This window comes from Callorhinus ursinus, unplaced genomic scaffold (assembly GCF_003265705.2).
Source record: "Callorhinus ursinus isolate GAN/ISIS: 27379988/994484 unplaced genomic scaffold, GSC_fseal_2.0 scaffold3, whole genome shotgun sequence".
NCBI classification, from domain to species: domain Eukaryota; kingdom Metazoa; phylum Chordata; class Mammalia; order Carnivora; family Otariidae; genus Callorhinus; species Callorhinus ursinus.
This window is the reverse complement of record NW_027397065.1, coordinates 65826218-65852963: the sequence shown is the minus strand read 5'-3', so window position 1 is coordinate 65852963 and position 26746 is coordinate 65826218. Positions and strand designations below refer to the sequence as shown.

General features: G+C 41.0%; 1 protein-coding gene and 1 long non-coding RNA gene across 6 annotated transcripts in view; one reads left to right on the top strand and one right to left on the bottom strand.

Moving 5' to 3' along the window:
- Positions 1-3: 3 nt before the first annotated feature.
- LOC141372404 (uncharacterized) lies at positions 4-26746 on the top strand. Its single transcript, XR_012377626.1, has 3 exons — positions 4-128; positions 903-996; positions 25605-26746. It is a non-coding gene; the product is annotated as an uncharacterized lncRNA (long non-coding RNA).
- PRLR (prolactin receptor) overlaps positions 11486-26746 on the bottom strand; it is a 175944-nt gene continuing 160683 nt past the window's right edge. For 4 of the 5 annotated variants that reach the window (XM_073891030.1, XM_073891031.1, XM_073891029.1 and 1 more), the window contains 4 exons: positions 24829-24970; positions 23437-23536; positions 22852-22921; positions 11486-21065 (listed from right to left, as the gene is read on the bottom strand). In XM_073891030.1, the coding sequence (XP_073747131.1) occupies positions 20043-21065; positions 22852-22921; positions 23437-23536; positions 24829-24970 (1335 nt within the window). In that variant the 3' untranslated portion in view covers positions 11486-20042. The remainder of the gene's footprint in view (positions 21066-22851; positions 22922-23436; positions 23537-24828; positions 24971-26746) is intronic. The other variant, XM_073891032.1, reaches the window with a different exon arrangement.

Genomic DNA, 26746 nt, shown 5'->3' with positions numbered 1-26746 from the left:
GGAGAGAAAAGAAAAGAAGGTGGGAGAGAGAGAAGAGAAAGTAGGCAGGCAAACAAAGTGAAGGCCTTCTGGACAAGTTTTGTTAGTTTTCTGTTCCAGCAGGTTCTCGTCAGGAGGCGCGTCTCTCTGTGAGGGTGGTGATGGCCGGGGGGTGGGGGGGAGAGGGCTCAAGATACAGTCGAAGGGGTGGGAGATTGAGACATGAGGCGGGTGAGTAAGAGAGAGAAAAGGAGGATGTGCATGAAGAAATGGCTGTGGGTATTGAGGGTCTCTGAGGAAGAGAAGGGGACTATGGGTAAAGGGTGCAGCTCTACGGGGAAGGAGAGGGCTCTGGACAGCGGTGCATCTGAGTAGGCAAGACCTTGAGGCCTGAGCAGTCAGGGTGCTTTATTTTTATTATATTTTAATTTCTAAAATTCCCATTTGTCACTCCTGCCTACCCCACTCCTAATCTCCATTTGGCGACTATTTCATGTATTTAATATGCATCTTTTTGTTGGTATGTATTCTTGTAACGTGTATTGTGTGGAGTAGACGCGTTCTTAATTTATGTAAAATGCGTCCTTTCCTTTTCGCTCCGAGCCATGGTTTTAAGACCCAACCAGGTTGCTCTAAGTGCGTCTCTGCTGCAGACTGGGAGTCCCTGGGCCTGTGAGTGGCGGGGCCTAAGGGGGACAGCGACAAGGGCCCATGGAGCTTGGTGGGGAAGGGCCCCCTACGCGGAGGGCAGGCTGCTCGGGATTGCCTGGGGCGGGGGAAGGGGGGGCGGCTCTAGTAAGCTGCGGAAATTTCCAGGCTTGTCTCGGGGGCAGCCACAGGCCAAGTACATCTCTACACCGACCCACTGGAATCTTCCACGTTTATATAGAGAGCTTAACTAGGTTAACTGGATTCTTCCGTAGAGTTTCCACCTCTCAGCTGGGCCATCCACATGGTCTCAACAACACTTGACTCTCTCAAGGCAGCGTCTTCGGAACAGCTCTCAATGTGGGAAAGGTGAGCAGAACGTGTATTCCAAGGACAAGGGAGGGGGTGAGGAGCTTCTGCCTGCCTGGGTCCCGCTCTCAGGGCCACAGGCAGTCCCGTCCGCTCCTTGACGTCCTGCAGCCGTGGTGGGGGATGGGTGAACACCGTGCAAGGGGACATCTTGCCTCACCCGGCAGGGAGGCCAGCACGCTCGGTCACATCCGCCACCCAAAATCAGAGGTGAGGGCCCCAGAGAAGCACAGGAAGTCTGAAATTCGATGTAAATTGTCCCCTTTTGCGTGGGCTCCCACGGGAGTGGCTTTGGCAGCTGTTGGTCCCCGGGGCGCCCGGTCTGTCGTGCAGGGGGCCTGAGCTGAGGAAGTGTTGAGTTGCTGAGGTCGGGCATGTGTTCTTCAGCTCTACTGGGCTGTGATCAGTTTTGGGCTTTGTGAACACTATAGGCTGCAGGCTCCCTTGCCTTCAGATTTTTCTTGGGTTGTAAGCTCAGAGACTGTTATGGCGAGAGGCACCCAACAACATCAGGGGCTGCCTTGGGTGGAGAAGCCAAACGCCTCAGGCTCCCTGACTTCAAATTGGGAAGTTGTACCTTCATTATTTAAAAGGGAAAATGGGCGCCTGGGTGGCTGAGCCAGTTAAGCATCAGATTCTTGATTTTGGCTCAGGCTGGGCTCTCAGCCCTGCTCGGTACCCCGGCTCAGTAGTGAGTCTGCTGGAGATTCCCTCCGCCTCTACCACTCCCCAACTCATGCTCTCTCTCTTTCTCTCAAACAAATAAATAAATCTTTAAAAACATAAAGGAAAAACATTTTTTTTAAGTGAAACCATTTATTCTGGTTACCATAATACAGGATACGTTCTTTGTGAAAACAGACTCAAGTCTAGAAAAGCATAAGGAAGAAAGTAAAAACCACAACAAATCTGACTGTTATATTTTAGTAAAGAGTCTTCCAGAAATCCTTCATTACGCATGTACACCTGTGTATACACATACCATTTCAGAACCTGCTTAAAGTCAATAATTCAGCTTTTCATGCAAAAAATATAGATCTGAGTCATGATTCCTACTTCTTTCACAATATTCCATCAGCTGTTTTATTTGATTTTGGAAAATTCTTTGGCCATAATCATTTCAGTGTTTCTTCTCCTGCTGATATTTCAATTACACATATATTACACCTTTTGAAATTGTTCTACAGTTCTCAGAGGTTCTGTTATGTTCCCCCCCACCACCATTTTTTCTCACTGTTTTAACCCAGCAAGTTTCTATTACCCATCTTCAAGCTCACGGATTCTTTCCTCAGCCCGGTCCACTCTGCCCAGGAGCTCATTGGAGACATTCTTCATTTCTGTTACAGTGCTTTTGATTCCTAACATTTACTTTTGATTCTTTCTTAGAGCTTTCTTCTCTCTGCTTACATGATCCATTTGATATTATGTAATGTCTGCCTTTCCCATTAGAGTCCTTAACATATTAATCATAGTTACTTTAAATTGATAATTCCAAAATTTGTGTTATATCAGAGTCTGGCTCTAATGCTTACTTTGTCTCTGAAGACTATTTTTTTTCCTATCAGTTTAGCATTCCTTGCAACTTTTTTGTGGGAGCTGGACATGCTGCATTGGGTAATAGGGTCTCTGGCGAATAAATCTTTAGTGTGAGGTTTTATGTTAATCCGGTTAGAAGTTGAGATGTGTTTAACATCTGATGTAGCTGTAGGTGCCAAAGGAATCAAATTCCTGCAGTGTCCTTGTTCTTCCCAGTCCCTGTTGTCTTAGGGCTTCCCTTAAAAACTCCTTAAATGGAGTCAGGATCTGGCAACTCTTTGAGCTGTAATTCACTTGTTATTACAGGAGCACTAGAATCTTACGATTAGTTCTCAGTCTTTTAGTGGGCCTATGTCTCTGGACTGTGACTTTCACATGTGTTTCTCCAGTGTGAAAAAAAATATGTATATTTAAAATTAAATATATATTTAAACCTCCTACCCTCTACTCCTCTCCCTGGCCTGAGTTTTCTCAATCTATTTCCTTGAAACCTTGACTTTCTTCTGTTTTCTCTCTCGTAGGTGAGGTAGGAAGCAGAGAGGGGGCTGCAGTGGGAGAAATGCCTTTCAAGCAGCAGACACAGGGCTCTGACCAAGTCATTTCCCCCAGAGAATAGATCTTTATTAAAGGGAAGTCTCTGAGCATTCCCACAATGATTATTCTTCCCCTTCCCCAGCCAGAGCAATGAAGGGAGCTTCACTATGACAACCTAGTGATATTCCTACTGTAGGCATGGCTCATAACACTCTGAGGTCCTCCAATGACTCTGGAAACCTGGGAGCTTCGCATTCTCATGCTAGTCCGCACTCAGTCTCCAGCAATTTGTCCAAATTACTGTTTAAGTGTTTTTACCAGTTATGGCTCCAGTGGCTTCTGCTCCAGGTAAAGAAGCTCTAGGCTGTGACTTTCAGGATTTGCCTGTATCCCTAGATTTCACAGTGACAAGTCACTCTGCAACTTCAATTCCCAGAGAGGTTCAAGAAAAGTCATTCGTTTTCTCTTTGTCCAGCTTCTTCTTGTAAGGATGGAGGTGAAAACTTCCAAGCTCTTTACATGCTGAAGAGGAATTTGGAAGTCTCCATATATTTTACTTAGTAAGTCCCTATTGAAGACAGCTGTATTTACTGCATCATCCTAGGGCATAGAATTTTGTGCTCTAAGTGAACTTGTTTCTGCCACACACACCCCCTCCCCCCTTGGATAAATCCTTGAAGAGGGGTTTCTGGGTCAGAATGTATGTGCATTTAAAATGCTCTCCAGTAAGAAGACATCAACTAACATTGCACAAGACTGTTTTCCAAGATGGTGGGTCTTTTGACCATTTTGGAATTACAGTGATATCCACCAATTCTGAAAGCTGGATGAGGGACAAGCTTAGATTGCCTCAGATTTTCTTCCTCCATCTAGGAGTCACTTGAAACAGCAATCTAAGATCTGACCCTCGGTTTGTGGGCAAAATTACTATTAAACAGATATTATCTCAGGGATTCCTGGGTGGATCCATCGGTTAAGCATCTGCCTTTGGCTCAGGTCATGATCCTGGGTCCTGGGATCGAGCTCCACATCAGGCTCCCTGCTCCGTGGGGAGTCTGCTTCTCTCTCCCTCTGCCTGCTGCTCCCCCTGCTTGTACGCTCTCTCTCTCTCTTTCTTATAAATAAATAAATAAAATCTTAAAAAAATAATAAACAGATGTTATCTCTGAATTATCAGGGACTTTAAGAGACATCTGCTCTGGGTCTTTTTCTTCTCTTTCCTTCACACAGATTAGGTATAATTTTCTCCATTATACACAGGACTGGGGAAGATGAGAAAGGACCGCAGTTCACATGACTGGTAAATAGGAGGGGCGGGATGTCACGTAAGAGGCTTGCCATCTCTATTTCTCATGTAATGAATTACTTTGAAGCTTAATATATTTTATCAAGTAGGAAAATACTGGAATCTCTCCTCAAAAAAGATAATTGATGATTATGGAAACAATGGGAAAACCATGGGAGAGTAATGGGGAACAATATTAACCTGACAAATTCTGTTGTCAATTTAATAATTATAGGGATTTTTTTTTTTGTACACAGGTTTGCTAATGATTTATCAGTTAAGTCTGAGTGTACTTTGCTCTTTGATCCTAGTACTTCTGCCAATGACAGAGCAGGGTCCATCAGAATTACTGAGGATAAATAATACTTTTCCAAAATGATCCTTTCTCTTTCTCAACTAGCTTAGGAGTCCTGGAGTTGAAGCGAAAATTCTGGAAGGATTTCAGATAAAACCCAATTTACTCAAAACCTTGTATTTCAGGTATCCCATTTCACAGTGAATGGACTGTGAAGGAGGGCAGGTGTAGGGTGTTCAGAATGAAGCAAAGAGATGACAGGTGCTTTCAAAGAGAATAACCGTGTTCCGATAACAAAGATGTGCTCCGATACCATAACTCTTAGAGTTTCATGCAGCACTGATTTTCTTGAAAAATGGTGCAAAGTCAAAGTCCTTTAATTTGTCTATTAGGATGAACTCTTTGGACCAGGCTCGTTTGGAATTATTAGACTTAATATTTTTTAAAAGTCAGTTGGAAGAGCGAGACCCACAATGGTTACCTCAGCCTCCTGGACTAGAGTGTGATGCCCAGGAGGACAGAGAGCTCATCTATATGAGCTTCCTGTATCCTGGCACGGTGCCTGGAACACAGTGCTCATCAAGAGTTGTTCAGTAATGGGTCTGGTCCAATGACTGACAGAAACTTGAGGAAGATTTGTATTTAAAAGGAGGATCTTGGCGCACATGGGTGTCTCAGTCAGTTAACAACCAACTCTTGACTTTGGCTCGGGTCATGATCTCAGGATCCTGGGGTGGAGCCCTGAGTTGGGCTCCATGCTCAGCAGGGAGTCTGCTTCTCTCTCTCTCTCCCTCTGCCCCTCTCCCAGCTTGCCTGCCCACACGCGCGTGTTCTCTCTCACTCTCAAATACATAAATAAATCTTAAAAAAAATAAAAGATGGGTCTTGAACATCCAAATTAATCTCTTTTTGGTTAGATGTATGGAAGATATTACATATGTATGTTCATATATGTATATATATATATTGCATAGGCCCCTTAGCTACTGGACTTCTCCAGTTGTTCATTCCCTTGAGTGTTGTAACCAAAGGATAATGTCTCTACCAGTTGCAGCAGGATGAGGTTCAGTAGAATTTGGCTCCCCATGACTGGGCTTGTTCCTGACTGGGAGAAGAGCTGTCCCTAAATGTAGGCATGCAGATACAGTGAATTATTTAACTAGGACCTTTTATTTATATCCTGCTCTTACAATGATTATTACAAAATTGGCTGGTTTAAATTGCAAATTACAAATTCACATTGCAAAAGAAAAACAAAGGAAGGGTGCCAGAAGAGCAGAAGGACCTGACTTATCACCTAAAGGAAAAAATTCTCAAGTAGAATGGACAAACAAAATGTAGCTATGTGCTGTTTATAAGATGCACTTAAAACATAGTGACATTGAACAATTGAAAGTAAGAAGATAGAGACCCACGAGAGAATTAACCAGTGGCAAGAAAGCTGGTGGAGCAATATTAATATTAAAAAAAAGAGAGACAAAAAATCATTACGGATAAAGGACATCATATTTAATAATGATAAGAGATAATTCATTAGGAAGAGTAAACATTTAAATCTACATATACCTAATAGTATAGCCTCAAAACAAAAATTGATAGAATTACAAGGAGAAAGAGGAATTTCTATAGTCCTAGAAGATTTTAACTGACTCACAAATCACCTCAAAAAATTATATCTCAAGTAGCAAAAGAGATGAATCTTATGAATGCAAGAATCTTAAAAAGATTTTTAGCAAATTGAATAAAGCAAAATTTGTAAAAATACATCATGCTGAAGTAGAATTCATTCCAAGAATGTGAGAGTAATTTAGCATTAAAGCCTTTTCTCCAAGTTAATTCCGTAATAATTTATATATTAACCAAATAAAAGGGAAATCCACATTTTTGTATCAGTAGATGTAGAAAAAAATTGTTATCAGTAGATGTAGAGCTTTCAACACCAATTCGAGATATGAAATTATTAGCACATTAGGAATAGAAAGGAATTTCCTCAATATATCTAAGAGTATCTGTAAAAATATATAGGAAACCCTATACTTAATGGTGAACTTTTGGTAAAATTCTCTTTAAAGTCAGGAACAAGAAAGAATGTCCACTACCTTCAACATTGTACTGAATCCAACCCCAAGAAATAGATCAAGAAGAAGATATAAGAGATATAAGGACTGGAAAAGAAGAAACAAAGTTGTTAACGATACAATTGTAAAAATGGAAAATCCAAGAAAACCTACAAATTACAAGAACTAATAATTGGAGTTCAATGAGGTTTCAGGATTCAGAATCAATATTTAAAAACCAGTAGTTTCCATATATAAGCAACAACTTCTTAGAATAAAATAATTTTTAAAAAGATACCATTTATAATAGCAAAAAATTTTATGGTGCCTAGGAATGAATCTACTAAAATACAAGCAGATATTTATGAAGGATAGCATAAAACTTTACTAAATACCATAGTACATGAAATGGTAAGCCATGTTCATTATTAGGACACAATATTATAAAGATCTAACTTCTTCCAGAATTAACACATAAATTCAATTAACAAAATCTAATTCCCAGCAATTTTTTTAAATTTTATTTTATTATGTTATGTTAGTCACCATACATTACATCATTAGTTTTTGATGTTGTGTTCCATGATTCATTGTTTGCGTATAACACCCAGTGCTCCACTCAATATGTGCCCTCCCTAATACCCATCACCATGCTAACCCATCCCCCCATTCCCCTCCCCCTCCAAAACCCTCAGTTTGTTTCTCAGAGTCCATAGTCTCTCATGGTTCGTCTCCCCCTCCGATTTCCCCCCCTTCATTTTTCCCTTCCTACTATCTTGTTTCAGAGGTACGGGTCTGTGATTCATCAGTCTTACACAATTCACAGTGTTCACCATAGCACATACCCTCCCCAATGTCCATCACCCAGCCACCCCATCCCTCCTACCCCCCACGCGTCCAGCAATGCTCAGTTTGTTTCCTGAGATTAAGAATTCCTCGTATCAGTGAGATTATATGATACTTGTCTTTCTCTGATCGACTTATTTCACTTAGCATAATACCCTCTAGTTCTAACTACGTCATTCCAAATGGCAAGATTTCGTGTTTTTTGATGGCTGTGTAATATTCCATTGTGTGTGTGTGTGTGTGTGTGTGTGTGTGTGTGTGTGTGTGTGTGTATACCACATCTTCTTTATCCATTCATCTATCGATGGACATCTTGGCTTTTTCTATAGTTTGGCTATTGTGGACATTGCTGCTATAAACATTGGGATGCACATACCCCTTCGGATCACTACATTTGTATCTTTGGGGTAAATACCCAGTAGTGCAATTGCTGGGTTGTAGGGTAGCTCTATTTTCAACTTTTTGAGGAACCTCCATACTGTTTTCCAGAGGGGCTGCACCAGCTTGCATTCCCACCAAGAGTGTAGGAGGGTTCCCCTTTCTCCGCATCCTCGCCAACATCTGTCGTTTCCTGACTTGTTAATTTTAACCATTCTGACTGGTGTGAGGTGATATCTCATTGGGGTTTTGATTTGGATTTCCCTGATGCTGAGTGATGTTGAGCACTTTGTCATGTGTCTGTTGGCCATTTGGATGTCTTCTTTGGAGAAATGTCTGTTCATGTCTTCTGCCCATTTCTTGATTGGATTATTTGTTCTTTGGGTGTTGAGTTTGATAAGTTCTTTATAGATTTTGGACACTAGCCCTTTATCTGGTATGTCATTTGCAAATATCTCTCCCCATTCTGTCGGTTGTCTTTTGGTTTTGTTGACTATTTCTTTTGCTGTGCAAAAGCTTTTTATCTTGATGAAATCCCAATAGTTCATTTTTGCTCTTGCTTCCCTTGCCTTTGGTGATGTTTCTAGGAAGAAGTTGCTGTGGCTGAGGTCGAAGAGGTTGCTGCCTGTGTTCTTCTCTAGGATTTTGATGGACTCCTGTCTCACATTTAGGTCTTTCATCCATTTTGAGTCTATTTTTGTGTGTGGTGTAAGGAAATGGTCCAGTTTCATTCTTCTGCATGTGGCTGTCCAATTTTCCCAACACCATTTGTTAAAGAGACTGTCTTTTTTCCATTGGACATTCTTTCCTGCTTTGTCGAAGATTAGTTGACCATAGAGTTGAGGGTCCATTTCTGGGCTGTCTATTCTGTTCCATTGATCTATGTGTCTGTTTTTGACAGCAGAATTTTTTTTTTAAAGTTGATAGGCTTATCTCAAAATTCACATGATGAATAAATGGCCAGAATAGCTAAAATAATCCTGAAGAAGAGATGGAGGTGTAGGGACAGGTGTAGCGGATAAGACTTCATCAAACTGGGGTACTAAAACAGGAAACATCAGGGCAGGGTTAGATGAACCAACCACTGGGCTGGAATAGAAGTCCAGATGGAAGACTCAGACATATGTAGAAACTTGGTAGATGACAAAGATTACATAAAAGATAAGCAGGTAAAGGGTGAGTTATTCAGATACAGAATGAATTAATTAGGACAATGGAAGTTAAAACAGCAACAGTGTATCATTGAATGTGTATCAAATTGTCAAATATCTTGCAATATCAGGTGATGATTAAGAAAGGAATGGAATCACCTACACAGTTGATGGTGATATATATGGGTGTAACTGCTTCAGAGAACAACTTATCAATAGTGAGGAAATGTTAAGGTGTATGTGGTATATGACCCAGCAATTATACCCCTAGATGTATGTCCTAGAGAAAATATGGCAAATTCTTAAAAAGTGAAGCTTTCGTAAAATGTTCCTTGCAGAGTCATTGCTAATAGTGGAAATGGAAAGTTGATTAATATAGGATTAACAAATAAATTGTATATATGTATACAATCATATAGCAGATAAATCCAATAAACTGGAGCTATTTGGATTTCAAAAACCTAAAGCTGAATGAAAAAAAAATCAAGGTGCATAAAGGCATATGTTATTATCTATGTAAAACTCATATATTTATTTATGGGTGCATATATATGAGATAAATGCATTTTTTAAAAGATCTTATTTATTTACTTGACAGAGAGAGAGACAGCAAGAGAGGGAACACAAGCAGGGGGAGTGGAAGAGGGAGAAGCAGACTTCTGAGCAGAGAGCCCGATGTGGGGCTCGATCCCAGGACCCTGGGATCATGACCTGAGCTGAAGGCAGACGCTTAATGACTGAGCCACCTAGGTGCCCTGAGGTAAATGAATTTTTAACATGGCCAGAAAGGATACACAACTGCAGGATTGTAGTTGTCACTGGAGAGGGAGGTAGAGAATTTGGTTACTGAGAGATATTTACTACTCCATCTGTGATGTTTCACTTTTTTTTTTTTTTTAAAGGTCAGGAACAGATAAAGTGAGATGTTAATATTTGTGAAATTTGGGTGTTGGTAAATGAGTCTTTGTTATATCACCCTCTGTAATTTTCAAGTGTATATGAACTATTTTATGCAATATATATAAGATGATAAATGGGAGATTAAATCACAGCTGAAGTTTTAAGTGAAGACAGGATAATTCTAGGTAGGAAGAACTGAACAAAAGAAAATGTGGATTCTTGGGCACTGAGATTTGTGGTTTAAGCTTCCTTTGGGAAAGTTGAGTGCATATCAGATTTGGGAACTCTTCTTTTGATCGCTCTTGGTTGTTCCCAGAAGGTCCAAGGAACTTCTGGGTGTTTCTAAGCATATTTGCATTTTTTAGGCTCGGATCTGGCACATGAATTAAGACTGGGGGAACTTAAGGGCAGTGGAAAGAGAAGATGTAGTACTTAGATGAGCTGGAAGCAAGATGTCAATTTTGATTTAGATTTAGTAAAAAAGAGAAGGTGTTGAAAGACAAGCATAAAAGGGCATGCCTGAAATAAATGCCTTTGAAGAATGTTCTAAGACAAATATTGCAGCATGTGCCTATGTGTTTTATTTCCAGAAGGGCTTAGGATGACATTTTCCCCTTTGTTTGTTTCTTTTTTTTTTTTTTTTTAGAGAGAGGGCAGGGGCAGAGGGAGAGGGAGAGAGAGAATCTCTAGCAGACTCTCTGCTGAGCTTGGAGCCCTAGGCGGGGCTGGATCTCATGACCCTGAGATCATGACCTGAGCCGAAATTATGACTTTAGCTAACATCAGGAGTTGCACACTTAATTGACTGAGCCACCCAGGTGCCCCTTTCCCTTCTTTTAAAAATATACATCCTGGGACGCCTGGGTGGTTCAGTCAGTTAGGCGTCTGCCTTTGGCTCAGGTCATGATCCTGGGGTCCTGGGATTGAGCCCAATGTCGGGCTCCCTGCTCGGTGGGGAGCCTGCTTCTCCCTCTGCCTCTGCCCCTCCCCACCGCTCGTGCTCTATCTCAAATAAATAAAATCTTAAAAAAAAATGTCTTAATAAAGGGTGTTGAAGCAAAGGAAAAACTTCTCAAAGTTGTATCTTCATTAAAATACATGTTTCACATGTATTTTATATATGTGAAAGACCCTCCAAAACCATTGCTCAGGAAATAATTCATTGATTCAGTTTAAACTGAGCATTATTACCATAGCAAAAGCAGTTGCTCTAAAGAAAGATAGAAAAATACACCATAAGATTACATAGTTCAGTAACAATATCAATATTGATCATGTTAAGTAAAACTACTGGCAAGTGTCATTGAAGCTTATCTTGGAATTTTTAATAATTTATGGAGCGAATGTGTGTCACCTTAGAAACTACCTGTGACATTTTACAAATTCTTTCAGACACATGTATACATACAGTAATAAAAATTCCTGAGCTCCCTTTTCTTATCCTGGTGTTCACCAACCCACATCCATGTAGTGTTTTATTTGACTGATGTCTTCTAGCTTTTTCTTAAAAAAAAAAAAAATTATCACATTCATAAAAATAACTGTGCTTCAAGTCTGTCAGCCTAAGTTTTAATGTGAACCTGATCATAATAAGAGAAAAATGCTTGACACTTGTGCCGGCAGCAGAAATCGAGGGGTGAGGTGGTGTGGGTGGGGGAGGTTGTAGGTAAAGGAACTCCATTGTGTAGGTGTTGAGATCTCCAAAGTAGAATATGCTTTTCCAATACCGAGAATGGGTTTAGTCTCACCTGCGTGGTTTGGAGGGACTCTCAGAGGTAAATGCAGCAGGAATCTGCTTCCCTGGCCAGTGAGCTCCTTTCTTGGGGTTTTTTCAATAACCCTATTTTCTATACCCCTGCCCAGTTGCACCCTACCCCCAACCCGCAACATTTCAAGATTGCTATTAAATGGAAGCTCTATCTCTCTGTCCCTAAAAAATACGGAAGATGTAGAATGTATACAACTTGGTTAGTAAGTTGTAGGAAGTCTGGTGAGGTTAAGGTTTCAGATGTGATTCTGGTAAGAAGTGGCAAAATATAATTTGTTTTCTTGCAGGAACGTGCATACCATAATTCTGGAAAACTGGCTAGGCGTTTCTTCTCCAGCTCATCACTAATCATATGAATGTTGTGTCTGGTGACTGACACTCCAGATTTTTTAGTTTAGAAGTAAAAGTGTGCCCAAGAATTAAAGACAGGTGATACCAACATAAGCATGGGAGAGTCAGTGATGGAAGTGTGGAGTGTAATACACATTTTGGAGTGTGATACTCATGTAAGAAATTCCTCATTTCTGTGAGGTGTGAAAGAATTGGGAGGCAGAGAAGAATCTGTAAAGCGAACCTCCACACTATTTCATAATTCTTAACACAAGCATGGGCAGTAGGTGAAAGTTTCTAGATCTAGATCCATTAAAAAGAAAAGGTGATCATTTTACACTTAATCCAATGATTTTTGTCAGAAACGATTGTTAGTAACGTGAACGAATCACACCATTCAAAAGGATTCCATTTTAAAAAATGGTTTGGTCTTGGGGCGCCTGGGTGGCTCAGTCGGTTAAGTGGCTGCCTTCGGCTCAGGTCATGATCCCGGGGTCCTGGGGTAGAGCCCCACATCGGGCTCCCTGCTTGGCAGAGAACCTGCTTCTCCTTCTCCCTCTGCCTGCAGCTCTGCCTTACTTGTACTCTCTCTCTATCTCTCTGTCAAATAAATAAATAAAATCTTAAAAAAAAATGGTTTGGTCTTTCTTTTATTTCACAAAACTTAAGAGAGCTTCTCTGGTTTCATCCCCGTGTTGCTCATTCCATCTCAGTTTTATTGTTAGCAGCTTCTCATGTGAATGTGATAGGGTGGAGGAAGGAAAGTATGTTTTGCAATCGTATGGAAGGACGAAGATAAAAGAGGAAAATTGTTTTGATCCAACTTATACCAACAATTTCCAGGTTACAGATCCCTTAGCAGCAAAAATGCTTCAAGAAATTTGTTTCAGACACACACATGTTTTTCTGCTTATTTACTCGTCAAATAAAAATAAAAGAAGGGTAGGCAAGGGAAATAAACATTTATTGAGCCAGGCACTGAACTGGGTATTGTCAATAACATGAATAGAAATATAATGACCATATTATACTGGGATGTCTAAGATTTTGTTTGGCAAGCATTGTTTTTGGCGTGCAGTAAAAGTGAGGATGTTATGACAAGAGCAGTTAGCATAATCTCTCATACTACTGACAAAGATTTAATGGTCTGTGTTGTTCCCTCAAAATGGAAGGAGGCAAATAATTAAATCCATGGAAAATAGAAAGTACAATGGGCAATAACCAAAGATTTACAGAATTAAAAATGCAAGATAAATCAGACAACTATAGTCCTCCAAAATTCCTTAAAGCTAAAAAGAAAAAAAAGTAGGCATTACAATAACTACATGTAAATATGTGTTTTTTAAATTGAAACAAGACTATTTCTGACATATGGCTGACTTTTCCCATACCATAATATATTTGATGGCTAAAATCAAATAAAGAAAATATTTATTTCTAGGGGTGTTAGGGAAATCAGATTGTGAGAAATATCATTATCATGGCTTTGGGTAACCACCTTGAGGTGACTCATCATTTGGAAAAAATCTGCACTCTATGGTTTTGTTGGTCTTTCATCTGGTGATTTACTAACTATTCTTTCTGGCCTTTATTCGTCATCCAGTTTTTATAAAATGTAAAAATGGTTATTGAGAAAACCTAGCAAAAAACTACAAAGTGGTGAATTAGAAGGTGTAGTCTCATGTTAAAAAAAAAAAAGAAAAACACAAAACCAAACCAAAACCAATCCCCAGCAACTTACTGTAACAATCACTTCTAATTTCCCACTTCATGTTAAAGAATTTTGCTTGGTATTTTCTAGGGAAAGAGAAAAAGCAGAGGTAGTGAGAGCTCTGAAAATATGGAACCTTTTGCTATTACATAGTCTTTGCTTCAAAATGGCTTTACACAACACACAACAGGCTGGTTCTAGATTGCTTTGGTTTCCACATGAGACTCTTATGAAATTGTTTAGAATGAATGAGCACAAAAGAAAGCCTCATGATGCAAATAACACTCAAGATGTTCTCAGAAGTCACATGAAGCAAAGCTGAGGGGTTGACTTTTAAACAGTGGTTGGATTGTACTCTAAACACTTAACACCCCAGATCAGCTGGACAATGGCATATGATACTACTACCAGACAAAGGATAAGAAAAATTCGTACATTCGCAGTCTTGACAGAAATATATGATTCCATTTTTTTCAGTTTTGTTTTACAGACATAGACACAATCATACTAAAATACCCAAGGATAGATTATAAACATTATGTAATTATTTTCATTTGTATTACATGATGAGTTTCACGATACAAGAACTATATATTTCAATGCATCAAACAGTTTTGAACCACAGAAAGCAATATAATATAAAATAATAGAACAGTTATCTTAAAGTCAGGAGTGTCACATGGCCAGTACATCAACTATGCCACTGAAAACCAGTCAAAGCATGAGACACGATAATAACAAGATTTATTTTCTTCAGAATTTGTGAAATTTGCATGGAAAAACTCAGACTGCATTTTGAAGTTTATCCAGGTGAAGCGTAATTTAAACGTAATTATTCAAGGTTATTTTTGATGTTACGACTTCCCTAGCCAAAGGTTTTTAGGGTTCATTGTTTTTTATTTAATCAGGAGCAGGTAAAAAGTTAATTAATAGAATACCATTGTCTGAGGGTCTCTGTAGTCATTGACCACAGTCACACAAACAGGATATGTTTTTTCACTTTACACGTCTCAGTGCTTTTTGACTTGAGATCAGAGCAGAGATCAAAGGAACAGACGTGGATAAGACAATGACCGGCGTATGGTGTTTGTGAGTTACGTACATCTCTTAGCCATAAACTCAGAACACTGAATAGATTACAGATTTCACTTTGTCCAATAAAATTTGGGCTTAGCAGGCTACCGTTGACATTTTGTGGAATCCTGAGATGCCCAAACCTCTGGAAATGTCCTATTTCCTATCTCTTTTTTTCCTTTCTTGAAATAGACCATGATGATCTCAGACCCTAAATCACCTTACTGAAATACACAAGCCTAGGGAGAGAACTATTTGATTTCGAGATTATATCTGGTAATCATGGAATAAGTCTAGGCCATAATTGTAAATAGAACTTCTGGTTACAACATGGGTTCTCGAGCAATCATTTTGTATTTTTAAATTTCTGCTTAAGACCTCCAGAACTGAGTCATGGATGTACCTTGGGTTTATTAATGGCCTTTGAATTAATGCAGAAGTTAATGAATTGAGCTGCAATTTCTAACTATGCAAATCTCTAAACGAGGTGACTAATGACCCTCAACGTGCAATGTGCTGTGTGGCTGATTTAACATCTGACTTAGTCCTTTGCGGGGCCAAGGTCATTGTTCACGAGTAACTTAGTTTCTTGCGGATCCTATGGTTGCTAGTGTACATAATTAACGCTCAGGAAAAATACAGGCCCTAGAGCAGAAGAACAAAAGGCCTACAAGTATGGATAGCTAAGAAAAAAAGAAGCCAGGATGTAAAAGCAAATCAACCTGGCTTGGACCAACAGATGTCTATAGTTCTCTTAAGCTTTGTGACACCGCACAATTCAGGTTAAGGGCATGTCAGCAATACTTTCCTGCATTGCACCTGGGCCTTTGAAACCTTGAATTTTACTATTGTGCTTGAGCCAAAAAGGCAGAATAAGAAATTGGTTCACTGAAGTACACACGGGGCTTTCATCAATGGCAAATCTACGTTAGCAACACTGAGGATGGTAATCCAGAGTCATTTGCATTTTTCTGTATGTGTGCAAGCTTCCACCATGCATGCATTGTCCTTTTCAGGCCCAGGCATGCAATTTGAAGCCATTCAAAAGCATACTAATATGTTTTTAAATGGAGGAGTCTCAAATCACAAGGGGGCCAGCATATCCCCAAATCCCAGCCAGAGTCAATTTTTCATCAGACAAAATAAGTTACACTATTCACATCAGCTCTATGGTAATTCAGTTAAGCAATAAATAGAAAAATCCACCGAACAGTTGCTCGTTGGACCTCGGACCATTTTGTCATTCCCTTTCTGGTTTCTCCATTCATTTACATAAAACAAGTAAAATTTACTTTCCAATTGATACACTTTTCTTGCAAAAACAACACTTTTTTTTTTTATAAAAGTAAAGAAAGGCACTTTGTAAACTATGTACAAATCTGTTTCTTTCTTGTCTACACTAAGGAGATAGAGAAGATACTAAAGGCAGGGCCAAGTCTTTCTGCAAGTGACTGCAGCTGTGGAGAATCTCGAGAAAAGAGCCAGATTTCCTCCACAGCCAAACCGCATCCTGGAGCTCATGAACTCATAGGATGCTCCGATTCAGTTGGGCACTACAGGACAAGGGGTCAAACTCCTTGATCTCGTACACGTGGTAAGGGATTAACTCACGTTGGACCAAACCAGCGAAAGCAAGGTTTTGGTACATACCTGCCTACCAGGATTGGTCTTAGGCACTTGGGAGAATGGACATTCTGCTAAATGTCAGGGACACAGCTGATAATAACTTGTGCTCGTGTTGAGATGCCTTAAACCCGTTCGTTACCAACTGACCAGAGAACATTTTGCAGTTGGGGTTAGAATCTTCCATAAATCACCCATTGGCTAGCCCATCTCCATGTGCTTTGTAACTTGAATATTTAGGTGTTTGTTTATAAGAACATGACTTTTTATAATTCAGAGCATATGGCTCTTTAAACCAACCATGCAATAGTGGTTTATAATTCATCAGAAAGAAATAAAAACCAGAAGCCGCAGTCAGATAGAAGAAAAGCGATTTGGGGCTGTTGGACTCAGCAAAAAATAAGCATGGCTTGATTCAGTAAAAGATCATTATTTCTAAAAATCAGAGCCTCATTCAGTAGGTCTTAAAAAAAAATCTCATGCCTCCTCTCTACACACATAGTTGCATGCTATCTTGGACTCTGATCCCATACCTATGTAATTTATAAATGCACATGTCATATGTTAAGACCAACTAGAACTGATGATTTAAAAGTGAAATCAAAAAAGCACATCACTGGAGAGTACTTGTGTGTCTCTGATGAAGGGCAATTATTTATTAGCTTCCTTACGATCAAAACACTGGGTAAATTATCTTTGCTGGAAAGTATTGAGTGAGTCATGAAATCAAGGAGCCAGAGTTTGAAAGGATATTAGAGATGATAGGCCTGACATTTCCTTCAGAGGAAACTGAGCCCCAGGAAAGGCAATTGCTCTAAGGCAACAGAGCGAGGCCTAGAACCCGGGTCTCTTGACCCTCAGTCTGCATCCTTCCACTGCACTAGCTGGCTCCTTGATAGGAAATATGCCAGAAGATGAAAAAACAAAAAACAAAAAACAAACCTACTTAATTCAAATAAAGACTGTTAATTGACCATAGAATTGTAAACTTGGCTTACTTAATGAGTGGCTAATTGGGGTATTTTGGGGATTTACTTCAAGGTGAGTCTTTAACCAGGACATTTTTTCCCCCCACACATGCCAAGTCATATGTCAAAACAGGTTATTTTTGAATTTTCAAATTATCAGAGTGATTGAGATACATTTTGGAGGAGAACGGACTATTTTGGGAAAAGTTTGGTCTGGACTGGCGTGGAAGGGCAGAGTCAATCCCAGGTGGAGTATATCCCCTGGCCCTCTTGGAGCTGTGTGTACTTTTGCCAAGTCATTGTCTATCATTCTGTAAATTTAAACCCTAAATGGATTTTTAAAAAAGTATGCCTTCTCCTTACGTAGAGTGTCATTGAGGGCAAGTGAGACCTGACTTGTATTTCCGAGAGAGGATTGTTTCTAGGCACTAACGTACCTTTAGTGGAAATGGTCAACCAGGACAGTGCTTCTCAAACTTCCCTGTGTACACGAGTCATCTGAGGATCTTAGTACGATGCAGATTTGGATTCTGTAGGTCTGGGGCAGGGGAGCTGAGAGTCTGCATTTCCAAGCAGTGCCAGGCGATGCTGAGACAGCTGGTCCTCAGGGCCTACTTTGAGTAGCAAGGGCCTAGGGCACTGGATGAACTTGGACAACTTTCCCAAATGTTCCCTTCACCCTTAGTGCTGGTCTATATTGGGAGACGAGAACTCAGATCAATTTACTTTGGCAACCCTGGAAGCCCTAGCGATGAGTTCACTTGCAAACATCAGGGCCATGCGGAGCCCAGTTCCTGTCAGCATGGGCTTGCTGGGCTGGCATATTTAACTCCCAGGGGTGAGTGCAAATTCACTACGTCCAGCTAGTGAGTAAACACAGAGAATGGCTTTGCCATCAGATGAAATGAAAAACAGAGGGAGGCAGTTTGAGTCATGAACGTTCTCTTTAAAATGGAGAGCCAGGCTTATGGCCGCTCTTGGGAAGGCTGCCCTTGGAACAGACTTGGAGACTGTTGCTACCAGACCCTGGCCGCTGTAGCTGTTGCCACCACTGCCCAGATGCCTGCTTCCTTAGAACTTCTATTTGAACGCTTCCGCTGGGACTGCTGTATCTGCCTCTGCCAGGATTTCGCAAATGGATCTACTTCAGAGAGATACTAACTCCTGGCTTTGCTTACATTTTCTTGGCTGCCCAGGATTTCTCAGAACACCCAAACCAAACAAAACCCCCTCTCTAAAATAGTATGTGAGATGTTATCACTCACCTTTTCAGGGTGGTTTTATGAATATTCACCCGGAGAAGAGCAGAAGCCCCAGAGTAGCCCTAAATTACACAGGTAGTTTCTGGTCTGTGGAAAGCCCTAAACCTCTTGGCTGGCGACTGTTGAAAGTATCACAGAGATAAAAAGAATCAGATAAACTATACAACGCTGTGCTGGAAATTGAATATAATCATCCACTTCATATTCCTCAATGGGCTTTGGGTTGCTATGGCATCTTCCTCCACAAACAGGGACTGCATATACTACTATGTACTGCAAATACTCATAACCTCATAGCAGAACACACCGTACCCACTAAATACGTAAACAGCTGTACTGGGAAGATAGAAAATAGTCTTTTATTTTACCTAAGTGATAGAAAAATAGTCTTCAAAAATACATTGTGAAACTTACGGGTTTATATTAAAGTAGAATTTGTATGTACAGTAAGGCAGTATTTCCATTAGCATCCTGCTGTGATTATCTTTTAAAATTAGTCTTTGGGGATTTTTTTTTTTAACCTAACCGAAGACTAGGGTGTATAATAAATTATCTCTTATGCTGAAATGAAACAGGAAAACATTGTAGAAGAATTTACCACATGAAACTCATTTACCTGTCATGTTAGAAAATTTCGCTTTCCAAAACTATTTTCTCTAGAGGCTTCAGAATAAAATACAATTTAGGGGGAGAAAAAAAAATCCATGCTTAACAAATTCAAACCATTTTAAGAAAAAACTGGAGGCATCATTTTGGCTTGCATATTGGCAATATATCACTAAGGTGAGAGGAACTGATGTAAACAATGTATCTGGTGTTCTGGAATGCATTCTTTCTTCAAATGGGTCGTATTTGGTTAATCTAAATAAAATGAAAGAGGGGTGCAAAGGTTTGTTGGTTTTTGAAAGCGGTTTTCATGGCATTTTTCTCACATCTATCATCTTCCTGTGGTAAACAGCTGTGGGTATTTCATTTCGTTTGGTCACATACCAGACCATGAAAGCCCCTTCCAGAGGATATACCTATTGGCACTGTCCCTCAAAAATACTAAAGGATGTGCTTTTCTTTCATTGAACACATAATTTTATAACTAAGAGCAAAAAAAGTCAATCTACAAATCACAGGAAACAAAACAATTTGTTCTGGAATCAACTGTTGGAGAAAGAGGCAGCTGGTTGAAAATGGAGCATGAGGAGCGAACTATGGGCTGTATAGTGTCATTCTAACCCACATTCTCGAGCATTCTCTAGTAGGGTGCATTTCCTGTACTCTGTAGTGTTACCTGAAAAGAAATCACATTTTAACCAATCATTCCGTTAATCAAGCTATCACTGAAAGGAGTGCATAAAACATGTGGGATCCAGGTAATCCAACCCACCCAGCTGGAGTCCGCAGCTGCTTGGGGACGAGGTGAAGGAGGCCAGGTCTTCTTCGGCTGGATTCTCTTGAAGAGATGGCGGAGCCTCCTTGGCTGGTTCTTCAAACGCAGCCAGGTTCTGAGCTCGCGGATCCTGCACTAACACCAGGATGTTGTTATCCATCACCCTGGACACCTTAGCATACTCTTTACTGGCTTCAGGAGTACTGGGCTTCTCTGTCTGGTTGCTGTTCTCTTTGTGTTTTGGGAGCAATGACAGTGCTCCATCTTTGTTAACCTTGTGAATCTCCACGTAATCCAAGGGTTTCACAGAGATAAAAGGGGTTTTCTCCAGGGGTAACAGCCATGCTGTGCCTTGGTCAGTCTTGGAATGGAAGCTTTCTACTTCTCTCCGCTCAGCTGCCTTTTCCTCCCCTTCAGTCTCGGTGGGTTTTGAAGATCTTAAAGCGTGTGTGTCTGTTTTGCCCAACAAAGTGGCCGATGCCCCCGCCGTGCCCACAGCCAGCTTACACACATCAGCAATGCTGTGGTAAGAAGATCTGGGGCTGTGCTGGCTGGGGGGCTGTGGTAAAGGCCATGTTGAGGATTTGGATCCGTCGGCAGGGAAATAGGGGATCTTGCCTTCCAAGCGTGTGCTCTGGGCGTCCCGAGTGCGGGTAACCTTTGTGTGGGGATTCTCTGGCTTCTCAATGCCCTCAGGAGTGTTACACATGGAGGGGTTTGCCCGGGCTTCCTCACACTTTTTAGACAAAAGGGAAGGGCTGTCGCAGCTGCCCCGGCCAGAGTCACTGTCTGGATCCAGGGGTGTGGGCTTCACGTCTTGACCCGGGTGTTCTTTTGAATGCGCTGGCATCAGCTGCTGGTCCTCGCTGTCATCCACTTCTAAAAACTCGACCAGCAAGTCCTCACAGTCAGAAGTGGGAGGGAAGTCTTGGCACCCCAGGGCGCTCAGCAGTTCCTCCGACTTGCCCTTCTAGGAAAAGGAGAGATGGCCGTTAGCTTCCTAGCGTTCCACGTCGGCCAAGCCCGTGGTCCTGACTAGGGGCAAGCGGGATGTGCTAATTGCCTCACAAAATTCCCCAAGCGTCAGACATTTATGTACCAGGCTATCTAGAGTCACCTCCTGGACTACTACTCATCTCATATTTTTCTTCCAGTTAATTCATGATTTTAACTTAGTCTCTTTCTGAGCGATAATGATTATGAGTTCAATGGGCAAGTAGTATATGCACACATAATAAACACGCACCTATCAAATACGATGTTTGCGAAACATCAAAAACCACAGTGCTCATGCCCGCATTTGGTGCCCTGGGACCCGCTGGCCCTGAGGTCTGGTTGCTGGCCTCCTAACCAACTCCACCATCTTCTGGAGTCTGGCAGCGGTCAGCAGATTCTCGTCTCTCCCGTCTCTCTCAACTCCGCCTCTTCCCACTTCTTCCTTTCCCGTCCCTTCCCCTCCTACCCGACTCCTTCCTCTCCTTCTGCTCCATCTCCTGCTGCTCCTCTCCCCTCCCCCCTCTCCCTCTGTCCCCGTTTCCTCCCTCTCCCCCTCTCTGTTCTCCTTCTTCTCCCCTCCTCCTTCCTCCTGCCTTCTCTTGTTTTTCACTCTTCTTCCTGATTGCGTGACCTAGGTCAGCTTACTGGTACCCAAATCTTGACTCTATCACTTATTAAAGGGTACTGACTTTGGACAAGTTGCTCTATGGTCCTCACTTTCTCCATCTGTAAAATGGGAATAATAGTAGCCATCTGGGAGGGGTCTTCTGAAGATGAGAGGTAATTGTGTTTAAGAATATGAAAACCTTTTTGTGTGTGTGTGACACAGACAGTAGTTATTTCATTATTAAGTCCCTGTGGCTACAAGGTCAAATTTCGAGCTAGACAGTAGTTAATTTACTTAGTTGAGATGCTCACGTTGGTTCTATGAAGGTCAGTACTAGGACTGGGTAGTGGGGTAAGAGCACTGGACCAGGAGCCCAAGTTCTGGGGCTCTAATCCCTGATCCCGTATTTGCAATCAAACTGAATGCAGTCAAGACAAATTCTCTGGGACTCACTTTTCACATTCTTGTTGTGTTGTTAGCCTCACAGTGGCTGGGTCAAGTGATGTAATGTGCAGGTCATTACTTTTAGACACATTAGTGTTAAGCTGAAGTCAAATTGAAACTATATATTTCAATCTGGACAGAAATTTAAAATGTTCTAACCCCTCTTTTTATCCAAAACACTTGAATTTAAATCCCTCTTGAATCAGCCTAAGCGGGCCCTGGCAAACACTAGCCCGCTTGTACTGACCCAGTCTCTACTGAGTGCTCAAAGTGAGCAACAATGACAATAGGATATTGCAATTATGCAAAGAACATTCAAGTGAACACTTCAACTGAAGTATGACAAAGGAGGTGGTGGGTCCCCGTTTTGTATTAATTAAAATATTCACCCTCTTTCTAAATTGGTTGTTTGCACAAAATGTTTATTTCTGTGCTTATGAACAGACCTGGTAAAGCTAGCCAAGTATTACTGTGTGTTTGCATGTTTTCTTGACTTTCTCTCCTTGCCCTCTGATGTCTAGTGTCTGAAGGTAAGGACCCTCATGCCTCCGCCCGTCTTTCTGTAAACATGCATGCTGAGGAGCAGGGCTGAGTTGGGCGGGGACTGAGCCGGCCAGGCTGAATTGACGGGAATTATGTGCACCTGTGTAAAGGTCACCATTACAAAGCAGTGAGTCACACTACATTCTCCCCCTCTTCCCACACTTACCTCCAGCAGATGAGCATCAAATCCTTTTATTTTTGGCCCAGGAACTGGTGGAAGGATGCAGGTCACCATGCTTTAAAATAATTTGTGAAAAAGAATTAGATGACTCACCTTCTCACTTTGTAATTTTTGAAAGATCAGTATTCTCTCTAACTACCTGCTACACGGACTATGGTGGACAGGAGTTAGATTTCTGGGGCTCCATGAGACTCACGATCAAATTGAAGACAATAATTTTAGGGGCCTACATATAGTATTTAACTCTGGCTCATCGAGGAGGCCGATGCTGAAATGAGTGGATTATTTGGACTACTTGCTTCTCTTGATTGGAGCTGCTCTTAATGGGAGTTTTACTAATGCACCACCGGGAGCCTGAGTTTGATGAAAAGAGCACCAGCTTCAAAGGAGTCCATCCTGCTCCTTGTGCTAGCACTGAGAAAAGATTTTCTATGGGCGAGCACACTGCAGCTAATGGCTCAAAGGAAGTGCTTGACTTATGTGTAGGTTTTCAACATCTGTGCATTATCCTTTTTGGCTGCGATCCCTGACAACCATGATTGGGAGGAGGGGTGATAGACAGTGAAGTACCTATGGCCTTTCAAAGCCACAGCTGTGACCATAATCAGACAGATGACAGCAGAAAGAACGGCCACAAAGATCCACACGATGGTATCTTTCATGGTGACATCTACAAAGCAAACGGTCGGAAAGCTCTGATCACATCAAAGCACCATTAAAAACAAAAACAAAAAAACCCCAAATAAGCAGAAGTCATGAACAAAAGGGTTTCCCCCCCTTCCCTACCCCTCTTTTGATTTGAACAGCAATCCAAAGAGTGCTCATGTCACTGAGTGCCCCAGTGACAGGTTTAATTTTTATTATTAAAGTTGAACACGTTGCATATATTTTACAGTACTCTATAAATTTCAAAATGCTTTTACATATTATTTTATTTGGCCCTTTAGGAGGAAATTCAAGGTCACATGGTCCACTGTAGTAATAATAATAAAGGTCATCACATATTAAGGTTTTTTTAAAGCCATCAATGGTGCTAAGCTCTTTCCAGACACTGCCTGGTGTATAAAGATGAGGACACGGAGGCTCAAAGAGTTATTTCCCCACGAACATGTAAATTATAAAGCTGCAGCTGGGATTTGAACCTGGATCTTCTGCCTCTGGACCTCGTGCTTTGATTTATTTAATAAGAGCCAGGGCTGAACTGGATGCACATGTGAATCTTATGACCCACAGGTCAGGGCTGTTTCAACACCAAGCCAAAGCAGGCCTTGTACTTTGGCCGGGCAAGTTGGCAGAGGAGCTAGGCTTTGCCATGGGGTTCTGGGTAAGGCCTCAAACTTCACTGAGCTTCATTTTCCTCACTTTTGATTCCTAATGCTAATCCTATTCTCTCTGAACACCTGAGAGGGTTGGAAGGGCCAAACAAGGTGAAGCCTTTATAAACTATAACGTACTTTAGAAAAGCAAGATAAATCATTCTCTTGTGGACCACAGGCCGCCCTGTTTAGTGGCACTTAGAACTGAGTGCCTCTTATGTACTGTGCCTTCAAACAGGGTCAAGATGTAATCGACCTCAGGGACTGAAAATTGGTTCATGCCTTTGAGATGGCATACGACCTTACAAATTTTGGGACAACTAGATGATGACCTTGAGCAAATTAGAGGGATAGGGCAGATGGGGAGGGCAGAATGGCTAACCATCAAGCCCTCTGAAACATGCCAAGCCCGTGTTTGTAGCCTTATCCTGGAAACTGGTCCTCACTGACAGTGACCTAGGGAGCAGTGCTACACTTCCAGGTGTCTTTGTATTGGATGGAGAGATGATAAACCCACCTCTATTTATTCTTCTGGCCAAGGCTTAAAATAGTTTCTCTGTTAGTAGTTACTACATGCAAACTTACTAAATTCATTTTGTTTTAGAAATATTTTGGAGTATAAGCAAAAGGGAGCCAAGACACTCACCATTAGGTATCTGGATGGAGCTCTCTGGGCTCCACTCACTCCAGAATCCATGGTCTGGCTTGCAGCGAACCTGGACAAGGTATTTCTGTCCTGGATATAAGCTGAGAATCTTAAACTGAGTCTGCTGCCCAGCAAAATGAGTCTAGGGACAAACAAGGAAGATAGAAGTCACTCTGACTTGTGTTATGTTTCTTCACAGACGTTTCCTCTAGATAATAAACTATTGGAGAACCGAGGCCAGCAGATTCGATTTTGTAGATAAATCTCTGTTCTTATCACCATTCCACCCTCCTAGCTCATCTTTTCCTCCTTGCATTGCTCACACAAAAATTAATGGGTTTTCTATCTCTCCATGGGGAACTCTATCGACATAGAGTCAAATATTCTGCTCCCTATCCTGTACCCTCTTCTAAATTCTACTCTGTGGAGGACAGCGGGTGAATACAATTGAAAAATGGTTATTGGTTATTTTGTCAACCCTAATGATTTTATTGATTCAAGGATTACCAATTAGTATAAAGCCCCTAGGTGAAAGAGAACCAGGCCTTCAAGTTTGTTGAAACAATGGCATACAAGAGAAACGTAACTTTACAATCGAGGGATCAGGTTGTCACCTCTCTGATCCCAGAGTCGGCCTTAGAGTCATTTCTGGTGGGTTCACCAGATGATTTCCATCTCCTGGCATGAAGGATCTAATATCACCTCTGAAGTACTCTTGCTAAAAATTGTTCAACCTGAATCAGATCAAGTTTTTAGATCTAATTGTCTGGTTACAGGAAATACAGGGGCAGAGAAATCAGCCAAATGACCTCACAGAGAACTCATCAGACAAATGCAGAAGGTGGGACGTCTCCTGAGCACGTTGAGATGGAAGCAATAGAACAACTAGCCACAACGTGTGGTCTTGGAGTGGATTCTGGTTTGGACAAACTAGCTGTTAAAGATATTTTTTGAAGCAACTGGGGGAATTAAAATATGGACTGGCTACTAAATGTTATTAAGGAATTTTAATTAATTTTCTAAGTGTGATCCTATATTTTGGCTATGTTTGGAAATGTTCCCTTTTTAAAAAATTTGCATTGTTGTCATCGCTAATGGGTTTGAGAGTATCTTTTTTTAAATTGAAGCATAATTAACATACAAGTGTTACATTAGTTTCAAGTGTACAGTATAGTGATTCAACAGTTCTCTACATAACTCAGTGCTCATCCCAATAAGTATACTCTTCATCCCCTTCACCTGTTTCGTCCATCCTCCAGCCCACCTGCCCTCTGGCAACCACCAGTTTGTTCTCTGTATTTAAGAGTCTGTTTTTTTGTTTGTCTCTTTGTTCTTTGTTTGTTCATTTGTTTTGCTCTTTAAAGTCCACATGAGTGAAACCAAATGTTCCCTTTTTTTCTTTTTAAATCTTAAGTAGGCTCCATGCCCAGTGTGGGGCTAGAACTCACAACCCTCAGATTAAGAGTCACACACTTCACTGCCTGAGCCACCCAGGCACCCCTCAAATGTTCCCTTTTTAAAAGAGACATATACAAGGGAAGGGAGGGAAAACCGACTGGGAAGAAATCAGAGAGGGAGACAAACCATGAGAGATTCTGGACTACAGGAAACAAACCAGGAGGGGGGTGGGGGATTAGGTAGCTGGGTGCTGGGTATTAAGGAGGGCATGTGTTGTGATGAGTACTGGGTGTTAGATGCAACTACTGAATCACTGAACACTACATCAAAAACTAATGATGTACTATATATTGGCTAACTGAACATAATAATAAATAAATAAATAAATAAATAAATAAATAAATAAATAAATAAAAATAAATAAAAGAAACATATACGAAAATATTTAAGAGCAGACTATTATAATGCCTATAATTTACTGCACTATTTTTTCCTTACATTGAAGTATTTGTAAGTGAAT